Source organism: Cheilinus undulatus, linkage group 2 (assembly GCF_018320785.1).
Source record: "Cheilinus undulatus linkage group 2, ASM1832078v1, whole genome shotgun sequence".
Lineage (NCBI taxonomy): Eukaryota > Metazoa > Chordata > Actinopteri > Labriformes > Labridae > Cheilinus > Cheilinus undulatus.
This window is the reverse complement of record NC_054866.1, coordinates 49,623,436-49,639,757: the sequence shown is the minus strand read 5'-3', so window position 1 is coordinate 49,639,757 and position 16,322 is coordinate 49,623,436. Positions and strand designations below refer to the sequence as shown.

At 38.4% G+C, this 16,322-nt stretch overlaps 1 protein-coding gene across 4 annotated transcripts in view; it reads left to right on the top strand.

The window, feature by feature from the left end:
* mark4b (MAP/microtubule affinity-regulating kinase 4b) overlaps positions 1-16,322 on the top strand; it is a 105,212-nt gene that overhangs the window by 57,662 nt on the left and 31,228 nt on the right. For all 4 annotated transcript variants that reach the window (XM_041810592.1, XM_041810612.1, XM_041810601.1 and 1 more), the window contains 11 exons: positions 4,341-4,389; positions 4,481-4,546; positions 5,474-5,544; positions 6,019-6,075; positions 6,579-6,815; positions 8,713-8,832; positions 9,093-9,192; positions 10,334-10,443; positions 11,455-11,638; positions 11,741-11,961; positions 15,008-15,111. In XM_041810592.1, the coding sequence (XP_041666526.1) occupies positions 4,341-4,389; positions 4,481-4,546; positions 5,474-5,544; positions 6,019-6,075; positions 6,579-6,815; positions 8,713-8,832; positions 9,093-9,192; positions 10,334-10,443; positions 11,455-11,638; positions 11,741-11,961; positions 15,008-15,111 (1,319 nt within the window). The remainder of the gene's footprint in view (positions 1-4,340; positions 4,390-4,480; positions 4,547-5,473; positions 5,545-6,018; positions 6,076-6,578; positions 6,816-8,712; positions 8,833-9,092; positions 9,193-10,333; positions 10,444-11,454; positions 11,639-11,740; positions 11,962-15,007; positions 15,112-16,322) is intronic.

The following is a 16,322-nucleotide window of genomic DNA, read 5'->3' as shown; positions in this document are numbered from 1 at the left end:
GCACCAGTCAGCTCTGGCTACTGCTTGCTCCGCCCCTTTAACACCATTGGATTTGGTGTTTGCTGCTATAATCCATTAGGACGTTATAACTATGATAACTTTATTAATTTGGTATAGTGTCTCAATTTTGTCCTTAAAATCAGCATTCATTCAGTGTTTTATGTTGTCAAAATGTTCGTTTACACTATTAGCATGATAGCACTGCCTTGTGCTGAATTTAAGAAGAGCAGTACAGTCTAGCACAAGCTTTGTTCTCCATTGAGGGCCATATTTTATTTTATTTAAAAAAATTTGGGGGGGCCCATCAAAAATGGGCAGCAGGCCACATTTGGCCCCCAGGCCATAGTTTGGACACACCTGGCCTATAGGATCAGCCTATTGACACAGGTATATGATCTAGCAATGTGGATCTGGACACCTTTCTGGCTGCTGTCTTGGTTTAAAGGGGACATGTTTTACTCTTTAAAGACAAGTTAATATTGGTCTCAGAGTTCCCCAAAACATGGCTGTGAAGTTTGTTGCTGAATAAACACTCAAGTATAGGATTTTTGTATGTCTCAAAGCCCTGCACAAAACCAGCATTTCTATGTCTGTGGCTTTAAATGTTACTGAGCTGTCTGACTCCGCCCGTGACCACGCCCCTCTCTGGAAATTGATGTGGCTTAAGGGATGTGGCTCTCCTGACCCTCCAACTGAGAAAAAGATCAGGAGAGGAGGCCGGAACTTTGTTCCAAGCAGGGAGGGCCAACCAAACCTGGGGGCGGGGCTAACTCCCTACATGAGGTCATGAGGGGAAAATCTGAGAACGGCATGTTTTAGCACACATTATCTGAAAGGTGGAGAAAGAGAGGGGAGAGGGAATGGATTTTTTATGGTACTCAGTGAGATTGTGGGCAGGCCAGAGGAGACTGAAAAGGAGGGTATTATGAAGGAATTTATACTTTTGTATTCTTGGCTTATCTTTTTGTCTCTGTTTTTATGTTCTTGAACTGTTCTCACTCATGCACAATATGCATTATAGAATTTAAATGGCCCAAGTTTTCTGATGGGTTTGCACTGAAATAACACTGTTGAAACACTAGTAAACATCACTTATTGCTGTGCACTCTATTGTGTCTCCTTTTTGTCCCTTTCTTTTACGTCCCTCCACACCCCTCATCTCCTGTGCATTGTTTTTAGCCACATTTTCTATTTCTGTTCAGTTTCCTGCTCAAACACACTCGGCTTCTGTAACACACATTTAGTTCTTTGTCCTTTACTCCACACACACTCTTCAAAGTAAAGTCACATTTCCCCTCTAGGGTCAGAATGTCTCACTTTGTCTCTAATAACCAAACCCAAACAACTAATGATGGATGAGTGGCTTCATTGCATTAGTTATACATTTTACCAGGCTGCAAATCCCAGACCTTAAAACATATGCATTTTAGCTTTTCATCCGCTTTTAATGGTCCACATTATACTATGTGATGTTTATCTGATATTTATAAATTCCTGTTGGTAATTTAAGGTTTGATTCATTCCAGTTTGTGTTATGTCATAAGCTCCCGTCTGCGCGTTTTACTGTGATGGATCCAGTGCTGGCACATCCCCTCTGTAATCTTTTAAAATGGAGTTCACAGACAAATACATTACTTTAATTAGAAGACGGGGCGGGGGGGTAGGATGAGGCAGCAGTCTGCAGCTCAGTGATGGATGAGAAGGGGGGAGGCAGAGGCAGGGCACACCCAGGGGAGGTGGCTCTGCTGTCAGCCCAGTACCTATCAGACATCCCATGGGTGGTCCCAGGTCCAGAGTGCATGTGGAAATGAGTGGGGGGTGTTCAGGCAGCAGTGGCTGTACGTCAGCTGGGAAATGAATGAATTAGAGAAAGACAGAACAATTTATTTGATGAATGAATAAGAAAAATAAGCCAAGAAAGAGATGACAAGGCACTAAAGAAAAAAAGAAAAAGGCTTCTTTTAAACCGTTTTAGATGTACTTTTTTAATCAACACTGTAATAATGTTCATTATAAACTTACATTATGATCACAGATATGTGCTCACTGATCTTTAATACAGATTTATAATTTATGCACACTATAACAGGAAGAAGCAGCATGAAAAATAAAGAAGGAATACTTAACAAGCCTTTACTCTAATGTCCAAGTCATTCAAAAGCCAGTATGTTTTGGCCCTGATGATTTTCATCAGGGCTTACAAACTCAATGCAGCCAGCCATCCTCCTTTATATTACTTATAAAGCAGAGTTATGCTGTTTCAGTGAATAACAGAGCACAAACTGAAGCTTACATATTTTGTACGTGACATTTCTGTTGTATTAAGTGCTGTAATATGAGTTTTTTTGATAATAGTACTTATTTGTACATGACATTTCTGTTGTATTAAGTGCTGTAATATGAATTTTTTTAATAGTAGTACTTATTTTGTACTTGACATTTCTGTTGTATTAAGTGCTGTAATATGAATTTTTTTAATAGTAGTACTTATTTTGTACTTGACATTTCTGTTGTATTAAGTGCTGTAATATGAATTTTTTTAATAGTAGTACTTATTTTGTACGTGACATTTCTGTTGTATTAAGTGCTGTATTTCTTTGCTGGCTATTGTGCCATGAAAATCTTGTGTCTCTTATAGCTCTACTATGTGCCGTTTTCAATGTAGATTTTATGCTTTAGAAAGCTTGACTCTGGGCCCGGTTCATAAAAGGATTGCATGACTTTTGTGACCTTTGAGTATGCACAAATGACACTTAAGAAGAACTTGCAATTCACATAAGACTTTCTGGGTTTGCTTATACTAGGGGGCAACTGATTATCTGCCTGGCTGATTATTGAGGTGATAAGTGGCATTTGGCTGTTTATCTGTATCAGCATTTTATTTTGCAGATATTCAAGAATATTAATGAATCAAAAAGTGCACTACTTTGATTCCACTGCAACGTATGCCTTCCTCTCTGGCTTTATTTTCACTCTACAGTTTCACCACATGACCTGTATAAAACACAATCTGATGGACTAGATGTAGCATTTGTACCAGCCAATCAACACTTTAGCCTGGTGCCATTGACACAGTGGTGGACAGAATCACTTCCTGTTTTGCTCTGTGCTGTTTAGGGCTGGGCAATTTATCAAAAATTAGATGAAATTGCAATATGGCCCAGTGCAATTTTCAAATTGCAGAAGGTGCAATATTTTTTCAACCTTAAACTTGTGTAAAAATGTCCATTTTAAAACTTCTTTTTTGCTGCAGAGATGTTATAAGTTACTCATCATGCAATCATCTAAGTGGAAGTTTTTTTGAATAGTCAACAAAAATCCTGCTTTTTTGTACATTTTTCTAACTAAATATGAGAAGACATAAAAATTATGACTCCCTTCTAAACAACAATTCCTATCCAATATGCAGTACAAGTCAAAATTATCACAATTAGATATTTTCCTAAATTGTTCAGCCCCAGTTTGATCTAATATTGAGTTTGTTGTAATATAGAATGATTCATTGCTTGTGTTTGTTGCAAAAAACATAAGGTCAGGAACTTAAGAAAAAATTGCATAACATATCACAACTGCAATATTGGAAGAAAAAATCGCAATTCAACTATTTTCCTAAATCCTTATTCAGGGGGCGATTACTTTTGCACCTAGGGCGGGACAGGTTTGGATTTTTTTCCCTTAATAAATAAAATCATCTTTTAAAAACTACATTACTTTGGTTGTCTTTGTGAGATATTAAAAATGGTTTGATGATGCAAAACATTTAAGTGTAATATATGTGCAAAAAAATCAGGAATAGGAAAGGGGGCAAATACTTTTTCACGCCACTGTATATCAAATGCAACTTTGAGTCTAGTCTTAAATACACTTGAAAAAGTGTACACCGCCCTCCTAGCTTTTTATGCATACATGGACAGAACTGACCTCTGACGGTATAAGAGCAAACTGTGCAGTACAGTGTTATGGCAGTGTTGGGGCCTGAATATCATAAGCACTCTATGATTCATGAATTACATCTTGAGATTGAGCAGATGGTTGGAGAAAAGTATTCATAATTTATGAAGCTATTAGCAGCCATAATCCATTCTGGTTGACTCAGGATCTCAATGTTTGATTTTAAATGCTTTAAGATTAATAAACATAGCAGTGTCAAGATAAAAGCTACAGTAAGTGTTTTTTTTGTTTGTTTGTTTGTTTGTTTGTTTTGTTTTGCCTGTGTTACCAGATCAGCGCAGTCTAAATTGTCATAATCCTTTTAACTTGTCTTTGTATCATTTGTCTGTTTCATATTTTGTAGAGTTGTTTAACTGTTAATTTATCCTCCCTTTTTGTCTGTTTTTCAGCTGTTTCGAGAGGTACGCATCATGAAAACTCTCAACCATCCCAACATAGGTGAGCCAGATCTCAGCCATCTTTTGTGGGTTTGTGCTTTTGTATGTCATGCTTCTCTGTTGTCTAACACGTCTTCTTTTTTGTCTTCCAGTACAACTGTTTGAGGTGATTGAGACTGAGAAAACTCTTTACCTGATTATGGAGTATGCCAGTGGAGGTGAGTGACATCTCAAACAATTATAATTTAATGCTGAAAATGGCCTGGACTAAGCAGTACAAACAACTAGATAACAAATGTAGATTAAGTTATTATAGTTGGTCTCTTTGTATTTTTCACATATACAGTGATGTCATTAATGCAAATGTTTTGCAACTTAAAGGTTTTCTCTTCAGTCTTTTCCTCTTCTACTTTCCCATGCACTTTTCTATTTCTGTAGTGCCTTTATTTTTCTTTCTTCTCTCCTCATGATTCTTAATCTGTCTCTCCTTGCTCTTTTCGTTGTGTGATCTCTTCTTCTATTTCCTAATAAGGAGGCAGCAGCTTACCAGCTGATATGCTGCCTCGTTGATCTGGACCTCATAGGGTTAAATGTTTGGCTCCAATTCTCTAATGTACACTCAGATATGTATCAGGACTTTTACACAATAACATTTGAAGGTTTGCATCACTGGAATAGGATTTGCTATAAAACTTTGAATACAAGGCCATCCTAATTTAAGGCCCAGTCCCTTTTACCAGCCTGGTTATGCTGCATGTCCTGACAATAAAGGCAGGTCTTAATTAGAGGCTCCTTAACCTGCGATGAGAAATCAGGAGATAATAATAGTAATAACTATACTTGTCCTCCATTAAAGAAAGGCATCTAAACATTCAAACAGACAGGAAGAAGGCTGAGATTTTAGAACATTAAAATACAAATACAAATCTTAAGAGACATTCTTTATTCATATGTATGTGCTGCAGATTTGTGTTAAGCTTAAGGAGCTAAAGCTGCAAAGATGCCATGCTGAGCATCATTGCATGCAGAAAGAGATCATTCCAAATCCATTGATAAGAACAAGCTAGCATTTAGTGTGATTATGTAACAACTTTGATGCCTGCCTGAACCAAAACAAGCGTTCATTCCCTTTGTTTCCCTTCCAGGTGAAGTATTCGACTACCTCGTGGCTCACGGCAGAATGAAGGAGAAAGAGGCCAGAGCCAAGTTCAGACAGGTCAGTTTAACCTCATAGCTGCTGTAGTAGTAATGAAAACCTGAAGCAAAGGGGAGGAGACAGATTTATCAATCAAACATCTTAACAAACCCTGGTTTATACAAGACTCTAGCTTGGCTGTTCTGGTGGAATCAGCAGAAAGTATCAGGAGTTGAAATCTGCTCTGCTTCAGTGTTGATGATGTGTCTGTTTTTATTCTCTTTAACATGGGATGGGCCAGTCTGACCCTAAAACAGAGCAATGCATGAAAAATGTCAAGTTTACCACTCTGGTTTGCATCAAATAAAACAAACAGGAGGTCTTGGTGCTCTGACATTTAAATTTAACTCTTGTTGTTAGGTGTATTATTTTCCCAGTCATTGATCAAAGAGGTGTGTGAATATGAAATTAAAGCTCACTGGTATGCTTGTTACTACATACATGAAGTACAGTATCATTCCTTTGTTTGATGTCTTTACTCTTCTCCTGTCTCAGATTGTCTCAGCCGTGCACTACTGTCATCAGAAGAACATTGTTCACAGAGACTTGAAGGTGATTACTCAATATTACAAGAAACTAAATAAAAATGATCTGAATTGTAGCCCTAAAGGTACAAAGGTTCTTCTTCTTGAACCCTTATGCAGAATAATATAATAATATACACTAATGTATGATGATTTAATCAATATTGGCAAGGATAACCACCGTTAATTTGCACGAACAACTGCAAAGGTTTTTGCATAGGGACCAAACTGCCCTATTCATTGCACATGCATAAATGCTTAAATTCTGCTGTGTCAGTTCTGAAACCTGCTAGACTTCTTCTGATTGGTAAAAATCTTTGATAGCGCTCAACATGTGATTGATGTGCATGAATCTTCCCTTGAACTTTAATTTTGTTTACTTTATTGATCCGGAAGTGAAATTAGCTTTAAATCTGTTTAGTGTGCGTGACAATATGCAAACACATAGCCTGTGAAGCACGAACAGGACAACCTTTAGGAGAGATGTTTTCCTATTGTTTTATCAGCTTTGCTCTGTGTTGTTTCACACAGGCGGAGAATTTGCTCCTGGATGCAGACTCCAACATCAAAATCGCCGATTTTGGCTTCAGTAATGAGTTTTCTGCAGGCAGTAAACTAGACACATTCTGCGGCTCTCCACCGTACGCAGCCCCAGAGCTGTTCCAGGGGAAAAAGTATGACGGTCCGGAGGTGGACATCTGGAGCCTGGGTGTCATCCTGTACACGCTGGTCAGCGGCTCCTTACCCTTCGATGGACAGAACTTAAAGGTAGAGTCATCATGATACTAGAATTGTGATAAGAAAAAAAAGCATTGCCTGGTTAGATTCACAGAGATGAAGTCCAAGAAATTTTAAACTGGTTAATTTAGTTGTTTTGACCCCAGATTAGCACACGATTTGCACAGAGTTATAATGATAAAGATTTTCAAAAAAATCATGTGAACCAAACATCCAGTATTTCCCCTGAATCATTAATGATTCAGAAGAAATTTCTGCTATGATTCTGTTCTTGTTTGTATTTTCCAGTATTCCTATTGAGGATATTTTTGGGGCATTTACGTTTGTGTAGTGATGTGAAGCAGGTTGTTCACAGGTCGGGGCTTAGAGAAAAACTTTTAGAGCCTGTTGACATCGCTGACTCCCTTCCTTATCTCTCTCTCTGACTACAATGGACAGTAAATTTTACATTTACAGCCTTATGAGCTGATCAAAGGACTTAATAAAAACTAATGGCTTACTAGTAAATAAGAGCAGGTATCAGGGTAAAGGCTGTAACAAGAGGGCGGAGCAGAGATGCATGTATTAGGCAGAGGGAAAAGCCCTCTTCACTAGCAATCAAACAAAAGCCTGCAGCTCAGAAAGTAACAGCCATTTCTCTCTAACACTGCTTTGTAACTGGTGGCACTCCCTCTCTCTAATTCAGTGGTTCTCAACCTTTTCAGCCCAGGACCCCAAAAATAAAGGTGCTAGAGACCAGGGACCCCTACTGTACCAGGAGGTGGTTGAACACAGCCATGCACAATCTAGAATAGTCATGTGCAGACAAAACCACCCGGGGGGGGGGGGGGGCCTTTAACCTGATTAACAACCACTCTTACCAAAGAAGCAAGTGTATTTTTTTATTCATTTGTGTGGTTGATAGCCTTCGTAAAAATGGGTTCAAATCCCTTTTATTTTAAACAGAAATAAAATGGGTTAAAAATGGCTAGAATAGGTTAATCATGACCAAAAATGGTGGAAAAGGTGGTGAAATTAGATTTTAAAAGTAGAAGAAATTCGTTAGAAGTGGCAAAAATTTGATAAAATTGGCCGATAGAGTGAAAAGTGGCAAAAACTGGCATTGATAGTGGTAAGGGGAATCATTAAGTGGCTGAAGTGACTTTAAATTGGCATGAATGCGTCGAAAATTTGGTGAAATGGGATGAAAAATTGATATAATTTGACAAAAAGGGTTAACTAAGACAGAAAAATGGGCAGAAATTGGCAGAAATGGATTAAACTTGCAAAAATGTGCGCATCAAATAGTGAAAAGTGGTTGAAATGGGCGTAAAATGTGGTAAAAAAGTAGTTAATAGAGGCAATAATGGGTCAGCAGAGGTAACAAGACGTGGTTTAGAAGTGGCAAAAACAGGCAGAAGAAAAGTGTTGGAAAGGGTTTAAAATGGAAAAAAAATGTGTTTTAAGTGGCAAAAATATGTTAAAATTGGCAAAATTGGTGGAAATAAAGTGATAAAAAAAGGGTTAAAATTTAGAAAAATTGGTGTAAAATGGCAACAGTGTAATTTAAAAAATGTTCTTAGTTTTTTTAGGGCATCTTGTGACCCCCTCTCAGTGTCCCAACCCCAATGTTGAGAACTAATGCTCTAACTAATCTTTATTTTTATTTCTAATTACTGCATGCTGTCTTTGTCTTTGCTAGATATAGTAGTGTCTAAAGCACGTTATATTAAGTATCAAAAGAATAAGAATGAAGGCTGCGAATGACTCATACTACCATAAGCCATCCTTATCAAACATTTAAAGGAATTAAAAACAAAAACAGTGCCCTATGTCATTGTTAAATTTCACAGAAGAAAACAATCAACATGTAGTCTGATCTTTTATTCGTTCAGCTTCCTTGTAGCAGAAACTCACCAGACATAAATCCTGTATGTGTTGTATTCAGGAGCTGCGGGAGCGTGTTTTAAGGGGGAAGTATCGTGTACCCTTCTACATGTCAACAGACTGTGAGGGAATCCTGAGACGTTTCCTGGTCCTCAACCCAACCAAGCGCTGTTCGCTGGAGGTAAGAAGGAAGCAACATGAATATTGGCTCCTAACAGCCCATTCTTTCTCTGTGTTCACACTGATGTCAGCTTCAGGGATCTAATCTTTCTGAAAGTTAAACACTCAGGAGGTATTTGTTTTTAAGTGGGTTTAATAACCAGAATATAAGGTAGACGATAAACAACAATTTGCAGATGCAGAAAACTTGAAACATATTTCTCCATCTTTGCTGTGAAGCTGTGTTCATATGTTCTTTCTCTTCTTTCCTTTCCTCCTCAGCAAATAATGAAAGATAAGTGGATGAATGTCGGCTATGACGGCGAGGAGCTGAAGCCCCACACAGAGCCAGAGGAGGACTTCAACGATACCGGCCGCATAGGTAAGAGACACACTCCATTAACTCTAAATCACTTATTTATAAGAAATGTTCACCTGTAACTGTCTCTTGATGGGATTCATTCTTCTGCAGATTGTTTTAACTGAACAGAAATGCTCTCTGACGGTTTGCAGTGAATGCCATTATGCCTGACAACTAGAGAAACTATTTAAACATGAATCCATCATTTGCATGATCTGCTGTTTAGATACTGCTAATTAAACTGGAGCTGCAGAATCATCAGTGTACTAGTTTTACTGTAACCTAATGAATTTGGAGTGGAAGGGTTAACTCAAGTAGGGCTGGTTGATAAATCAAGTTTTATTAATATATTGCCAATATGGGCTTAAAAATGTGTATTAAAATACAAAATAATTCAATTTTAGCATGAAATTAAAACTTTATTTATTTGGGATTTACTATCAAAACTAAGTCTGGCACACACCAAAAGATATTATAAATCTTAACCAGTGTTGAACATGTGAGACCCCAAACATGAGAGTAAATGATATGAGTTTTAACAGTTTTTATAGTGTGTAGTGTGCACTCATGTTGTTGCTATAGGTCATCAAGTTGCTCCTCTATTACTGACCTCCATCTAAGTTCATGCCTCATGGTCAATGCCATGGCTGTGTTTGTTGTGTTTCCTTGTTTGGTCAGCTTGTGTCCTGATTGGCTATTACACCATTCCCCGTTACATTCCTGCTCGCCAACCTCAACTGTCATCTGTGTTCCCCACATATGACAGCCTTTCCTATTGTGAATACTGGACATGTTTAATGTTTATGATCTTAAGTTAGAGCTGCTTTTAAGCAGATTGGAGAAAAAAAAACATCACCTTTAATGTAATTCAAACTACAGGGAAATCTGTCAAGATAATCTTTAGAACCATCTGGCCTTTAGTGACTCTGAAAGGGGGAAATCTGACCCAAAATCAGCATGATTATCTTGTAGTTTTTACCCTGCTTTTGGTAACTAAACAGTTAAAATATGCAATCATTTGACCTCTTTAACTGGTGCTAAACTCCTCTTGGGTTCCTGATAAAAGATCAAGCTCTGAGGTTCAAGGAATTATTTAAGTGTCGTCTCACCTTCCTGTAAGAATAACTGATTGTGAAATAAATTAAATTCTCCCTAATTCCAGATGTCATGGTTGGGATGGGCTTCACAAGAGAAGAGGTCCGCGACTCACTGGTCAGTCACAAGTATAATGAGGTCACTGCCACCTACCTGCTGCTTGGACGCAAAAATGAGGTGAGTGGATCTATTCATCTTTAGTTTTGTTTATCTTTTATCCTCTGAAGTAGAAATATGACAGAATGTTTTATGCTGTTTTGCTAGTATGATGTTGTTTGATGTGCTACATAAAGTTTTCTCAAGATGAAGACAGCACAGTTTTAGAGATTGTCAGTCTAGTTTGGTTTATCCTCTTTTGTGTCTTCAGCAGTTTTTAAACTCTAATCTCATATTGTTCATAATTTTTCCATGTACACCAGTCTTTTACAGACACTGTCAGAAGCAGAGGAGCCTGTTAAAACCAAAGGAGTAATAATAATAATCTGATAACTTAATGCTGAAGGGCATTTTCAGACCTAACCTGTTGTGTGCAGTTAAAATAATTTTTCTTTTATTAAATGTACTACTGTAAAATTCATGGCCAATATCTTCAGCTATAAAATGGCTCTATTCATCATTGCAGAACATGTTTTAAAAACCATTGACATATCTGAGGGCCCCTCAGACACTATCAGATGATGAGCAGGTCATGGTTCAGGAGGATGCTCCTTCTCCTGAACTGTCTAGATAAGCATCTTAGGTAAAACTCCTTATGTGAACACAGCCCAAACTTGAGGTTATACGCTATGTAACAAATGGGTCTATTTTTTTTAACCAGAGAAATTGAACTATGGGTTAGATATTATTATGACATTTTCTATGGTCCTGGTCCAAGTCTGAAAATGTCTGAGACATAAAATAAAGTTTCTTCTTCCAGGAGTAGATTCTAACCCAGGAATGCCTCTATAGGTTCTCATTCATCCAGGTCATTGGTATCCAAAACTTGGTACAAAGGGTGCAGCTAGATCTTTTGCCTCTCCTCAAGAGGCTTTTTCAGTTCTGAACTGAAGAGTCAAGCCCAATCAAGTCCAGTTGCCCCCTTTGGACTGAACTTTGGATAACCCGGGGTTGCTTCAGTGATTAAACAACTGAATTGGTTCCTAACTCCGGTCACATTGGTAATGGGAATCTTTTTGTTTTGTTTCTCAGACGGAAAGCAGTGAGTCTCGGACAGGCAGCACTCTGAGTTTAGCTCGAGTCCGACCCGGAAGCCTGACCAACGGGACTAGTAAGCACACCCCTTCTTCATCTGGTGCCCCCTCTTCGACCTCTGGCCACAAGACACAGCGCAGTGCCTCCACTTACCACCGCCAGAGACGACACTCCGACTTCTGTAAGGCAACATTTTGAGATCAGCTGCAGACTGGTATTTTTTAAAATGTTAAACTCATGCCAGAGATGTTTCTAACAAGGAAAACTGTTTTGAATCTCTCAGGTGGTCCAGCAGTCCCAGGGTCCACACATCCAAAGCGGAGTCCCAGTGGTACAGGAGAAGGGGCGGGGCTTAAAGAGGAGCGGCTGTCAATACGGAAACCCAGCACAAATGCTGTAGGCTCACGTAGCATCCCAACACCCTCCAGTCCCATGGTCAGCTCTGCTCACAACCCAAATAAAGCGGAGATACCCGACCGACGCAAGGAAGCCAACTCAACCACGGTAGAGACAAAAAGACATGTAGTGTTGCTTCACTGTAAACAATCTGTTACATTGAACACCTCATTGATGCATCGTGTGCAGATGGCAGAATCCTCCCAGTCTTTCTAATCCCATTTCCTCAGATTACAGAACGTTGAGGCTGCCCTGACACAGATATTATGGAGTCTGCAAACATAAAATCCTTCACAGATTAGAGAAAAGTTGAAAAGTAAAGCACTTGCATACCTTGAGATGAATAACAAACTGCAGATTCACCCAGGAGGGGGGTAATGCAAATTATTTCTTTCCAGTAAGATTAGCAAGAGAGAGAGAGAGAGAGAGAGAGAGAGAGAGAAAGAGAGAGAGAGTCATAGAGAATGTAAAGTGTTGAAGGCTACAGCCAGATTAACCTGAGATTAACTCTTTAATGATCTGCACAGCTGAACTAGAGACAGTCTGAAGTCAAACACTGGAGGACGGAGGGTGGGGGAGTCTGCTGGTTTCATTTTAACCTAGTTCTGTTCTTAGTGGAGGAGGTTAACTCAATTAGGGCTTTAATAATACTGTCACACAACATTTTGACCTCCATAGAAGCAAAGTCAATGTCGTAAATAGGATCATTCTTTTTTAAAATGCATTCTTCTGACACATGGCTTTAACAAATATAACTTAATTTCTTCTGTGGAATAACCCAGCCTTTATTTGGGACAGGCATTTATGTGAGATAGGCCTTTGATTATTGTCCAACAAAACTAGTGCACAGGTGGAAACACAAAGGAAATTGTAAACAAATTGAATTGCAAGTAACTGATTTAATCTTGTTTTTTAGTCAGTATGCACTTTTCTTTTTATTTTTGATCTGCAAACAGTCAATGATGAGCCTCTGATACTCAGAACATTTACATGACGTTATATGAAATCAATTTATTGAGTTTGCTGCACTCAAACTGGACTTTAAAACTACATGTAATCGTGTTTGTCCATCTGAAATCATGCTGAGTTGAATTTTTCAAAGTCTAAATTAAATACCTAGATCAGGGGTGTCCAAACTATGGCCTGGGGCCCAAATGCGGCCCTTTGCTTATTTTCAACCGGCCCTCAGTAAGTTCTGAAACATAAATGAACAATGGCCCACATTAGAACATGAAACGTGTGTTTTACTATAGTGTATAGTTTATCTGTGTTTTCTTACTGATAGACGAGTACAGTTTTGTGTTACCTTGGGGGCTCGTCCAGGAAGGTAACACAAAACTACACTCATCTATTGATTAGGAAACAGAAGGAATTATAGTTTGTGAAGACAGTGTGAATGTATTTGGATTAGTGTATGTTTTACTTTCAGCACTAGGCCAGGCTACTGTGATGATTCCGTAAACAAACATTTTGACACAAAAATTAATTAATAAACTTTTTTTTTGCGACTTAACTTTAAAGCATGTCAAATCACTTAGTGTGTCTTTACCCAAATTGGACTGGATTGACTTACTTAGATATCATGAAAATATATGAAAGTGGCCCCACCATCCTTGAAATCTTCTTTATGTGGGCCTCGGTGGAAAAAGTTTGGACACCCCTGACCTAGATAATACAGTTTGCGATAGACTTAAACATCAGTCAGACCAAATATGCACAAGGTGTTCTCAGCATGTTCCACAGCCTGTGTTCAGGTATCACCATTAGCTAGACAGAGCATCGCATCAGTGTTAATTCTGTCAATTATGACTAAAAATGCTCATTGACTAGCTTTTTTCCATGAGGGAGAATAACCTGAGAGTAAACAAAAAATATATCTTAATGAGAGATTAAAACGAGAATGAATTTCAGTGGTGGACTACCAGACGTTCAAAATCCATTATTTTTCTCCACTGTGCATATAATCTGTCAAAACACGTGCAGAGATGAGGTGCGAGACCATTCAAGATGTGTCAGTATTTTCTTAGATATATTTTAAAGTTATGAAAGTATTGATAGTGCATTAATATGTGTTTATATTCAAACCAAGTAGCAATTTTCCTGCATTTTCTGTGCAAATACTTTTTCTGCAGCCCAAATTGGGGATTAACGATTGCTAAAGATTTCTGTGATGTCCTTAGAGCATTATTAGGGCAACTCAAACAGCAAAATAGCATCCAAATGCTAAAAATACTCAGGTAAAGCTGCACACTCTCGCTAGCAAAATAAATACATAAATAAAAGAAAGAGTTCCAATTATTAAAGTGCAAACAATACCCAGCACTGAAAATCACAAAATGGTGATGCTGTAATATGATGTATTTTTAGTAGGCTCAAAGTAGCCACAGCCACAAAAAACATAAATCATGCATGACAAATATGAAGCAGCATAGGTAATTGGTAAGAAATACATGAAATATGCAGCAGGCATGAAGAAGTATTAAGAGAAAAATTTAAATTGCATGAAATATGCTAACTAAACTAGACTAAATCTATTTGAAGTAAAGATGACTAATGTTTAACTTTAACTAAAGGACTTTTTATTCTAAAGACTAAGACTGAATTTAAATAGGTACCAGATTTAACATTGCCTTATATTTGTAAAAGCAGAATGTGGAGTACACACAAAATTTACAGAGCTGTAAAGTTAGAATAGAATAGAATAGAATAGAATAGGTGTTTATTGCCATTTGCACAGGTACAGGACATTACAGGTACATTTTTATTTTTGTGTGTTGATTCCTGAATCGGCTGAGTCAGATTTCTTGCATTGGTTATTGCACATAGAGAAATAATTTATACAAGTTATTGCACTCTTTGATAAGTTGTCTGCTTTTCCCATTCAAACCAGTGAGCTGCTTGCTTACTTGTTAGCACAGTCAACCATAGGAAGGTCCGACAGAAGATAAACTGAAAAGGGTCATATGCCAACCTAGCGTAGTAGAGATCAACATAACTGTCAATAAATGGATTTCCCCCCCGGGGATATGAATGATGCATTCAACCATCAGATGCTGCTACTGGGTCAACATGGGATGGGCTTCCTTTTGAAGTTTTACAGTTATTCATTTTTATGAAGTTGTGTGATTTATTTGGTTTCTTATTCTTTTTGCAGAATAATATTCCTGCTAGTGCCATGACCCGGAGAAACACGTACGTATGTACGGACCGATCCAACACTGACAGACACTCGCTGCTGCAAAACGGCAAAGAAAACAGGTGAGAGAGTTTATTTGTTTCTGCTATGTTTAACAGCAAGTATAAGGAGATAAGGACAAAAATGTCACTCAAGGTTAGCATGCAAACTGGGATTTATCTTTGTGGAAATTTGGACCTCAGCACAACAACAGAGAAATGAGTGAAGACCAGCACACACAGCCCTGAGAAAACTTTAGTGTTTGTTCCGGTGCTTAGTTTTTCCTTCTCTTGTATGTGAACTCCCTCCTTGGTAGCACAGGCCCCTGGTGCCCAATGAGCAGGCTGAATTCCTTGCTGCACTGGCCCACAGGTTTTTCCTTCTTTCCAACATTCCCTGTCTCTCTTCAGTTTTCAGATATAATAAACACAAAAAGACCACTATCTACACTCTTATGGCTGGAAGAAAAATCACATTAATGTTAAACCAGCATATGGGCAGGGACTGAAAAGAGGAAGAAGTAGTGACAGATTGAGTTTTAGGGGGAAAAGGCTGTGAACAAGTTGGTGTAATTGTTAGCTTTTGTGGTTTCTAAACCACAGCAAGGTGAACATAGACAAAGTGGAATAAAATGCACAGCTTAAATCTGATTGGTCCTGTTGTGTGTCATATTTTGTTTTTTGTACATACAGCTGGAAGAGGTTGCTTCCTAGAGACTGGTTCCACTGGTACAGCATGTCCCTTTCCGCACAGAGCTCAGAGAGTGTTTGGCCTGGGGTGTTACAGTAGTCTCACATACAGTACGTCTCTTCAAGAGGAGATAAAGGGCTTAAACTGTGCATGAGTGCTTTTGTGTGTGCATGTGTTTTATGTACCAGTGTGGATTGTCTGTTGTTGTGACAGATGGTTGTCTGATCGTCAGTATCAGAGTCGGGATGAACCATCTCCTCATCTCCTCTCTCCTTATACTCACTCTCTCACTTTCTCATTTTTATTCTGGCTGACCTATTTTCCACCCCTCTCTCTCTTAATCAGTCTGTAATGTTTGCTCTCACAGGGAGAGCCACAAAGTTCTGATGTTTGCCTGAACCCAAGCCATTTTTTCCAAAGTAAGAGAGGTCAGAGAAAGGGCAAATAAAACGGTTAAACACATGGTATGTAAATTCAGCCACCAGGGGGCTCTAAATTAAAACAATAACAGAAGATGATGTTTAGGGCTGCAGAGATTCATGAGAGTAATTCTTTGCTTTAAAACAATCGGAATCATGCAAGTGCCTTATCACAGTGAATAAAA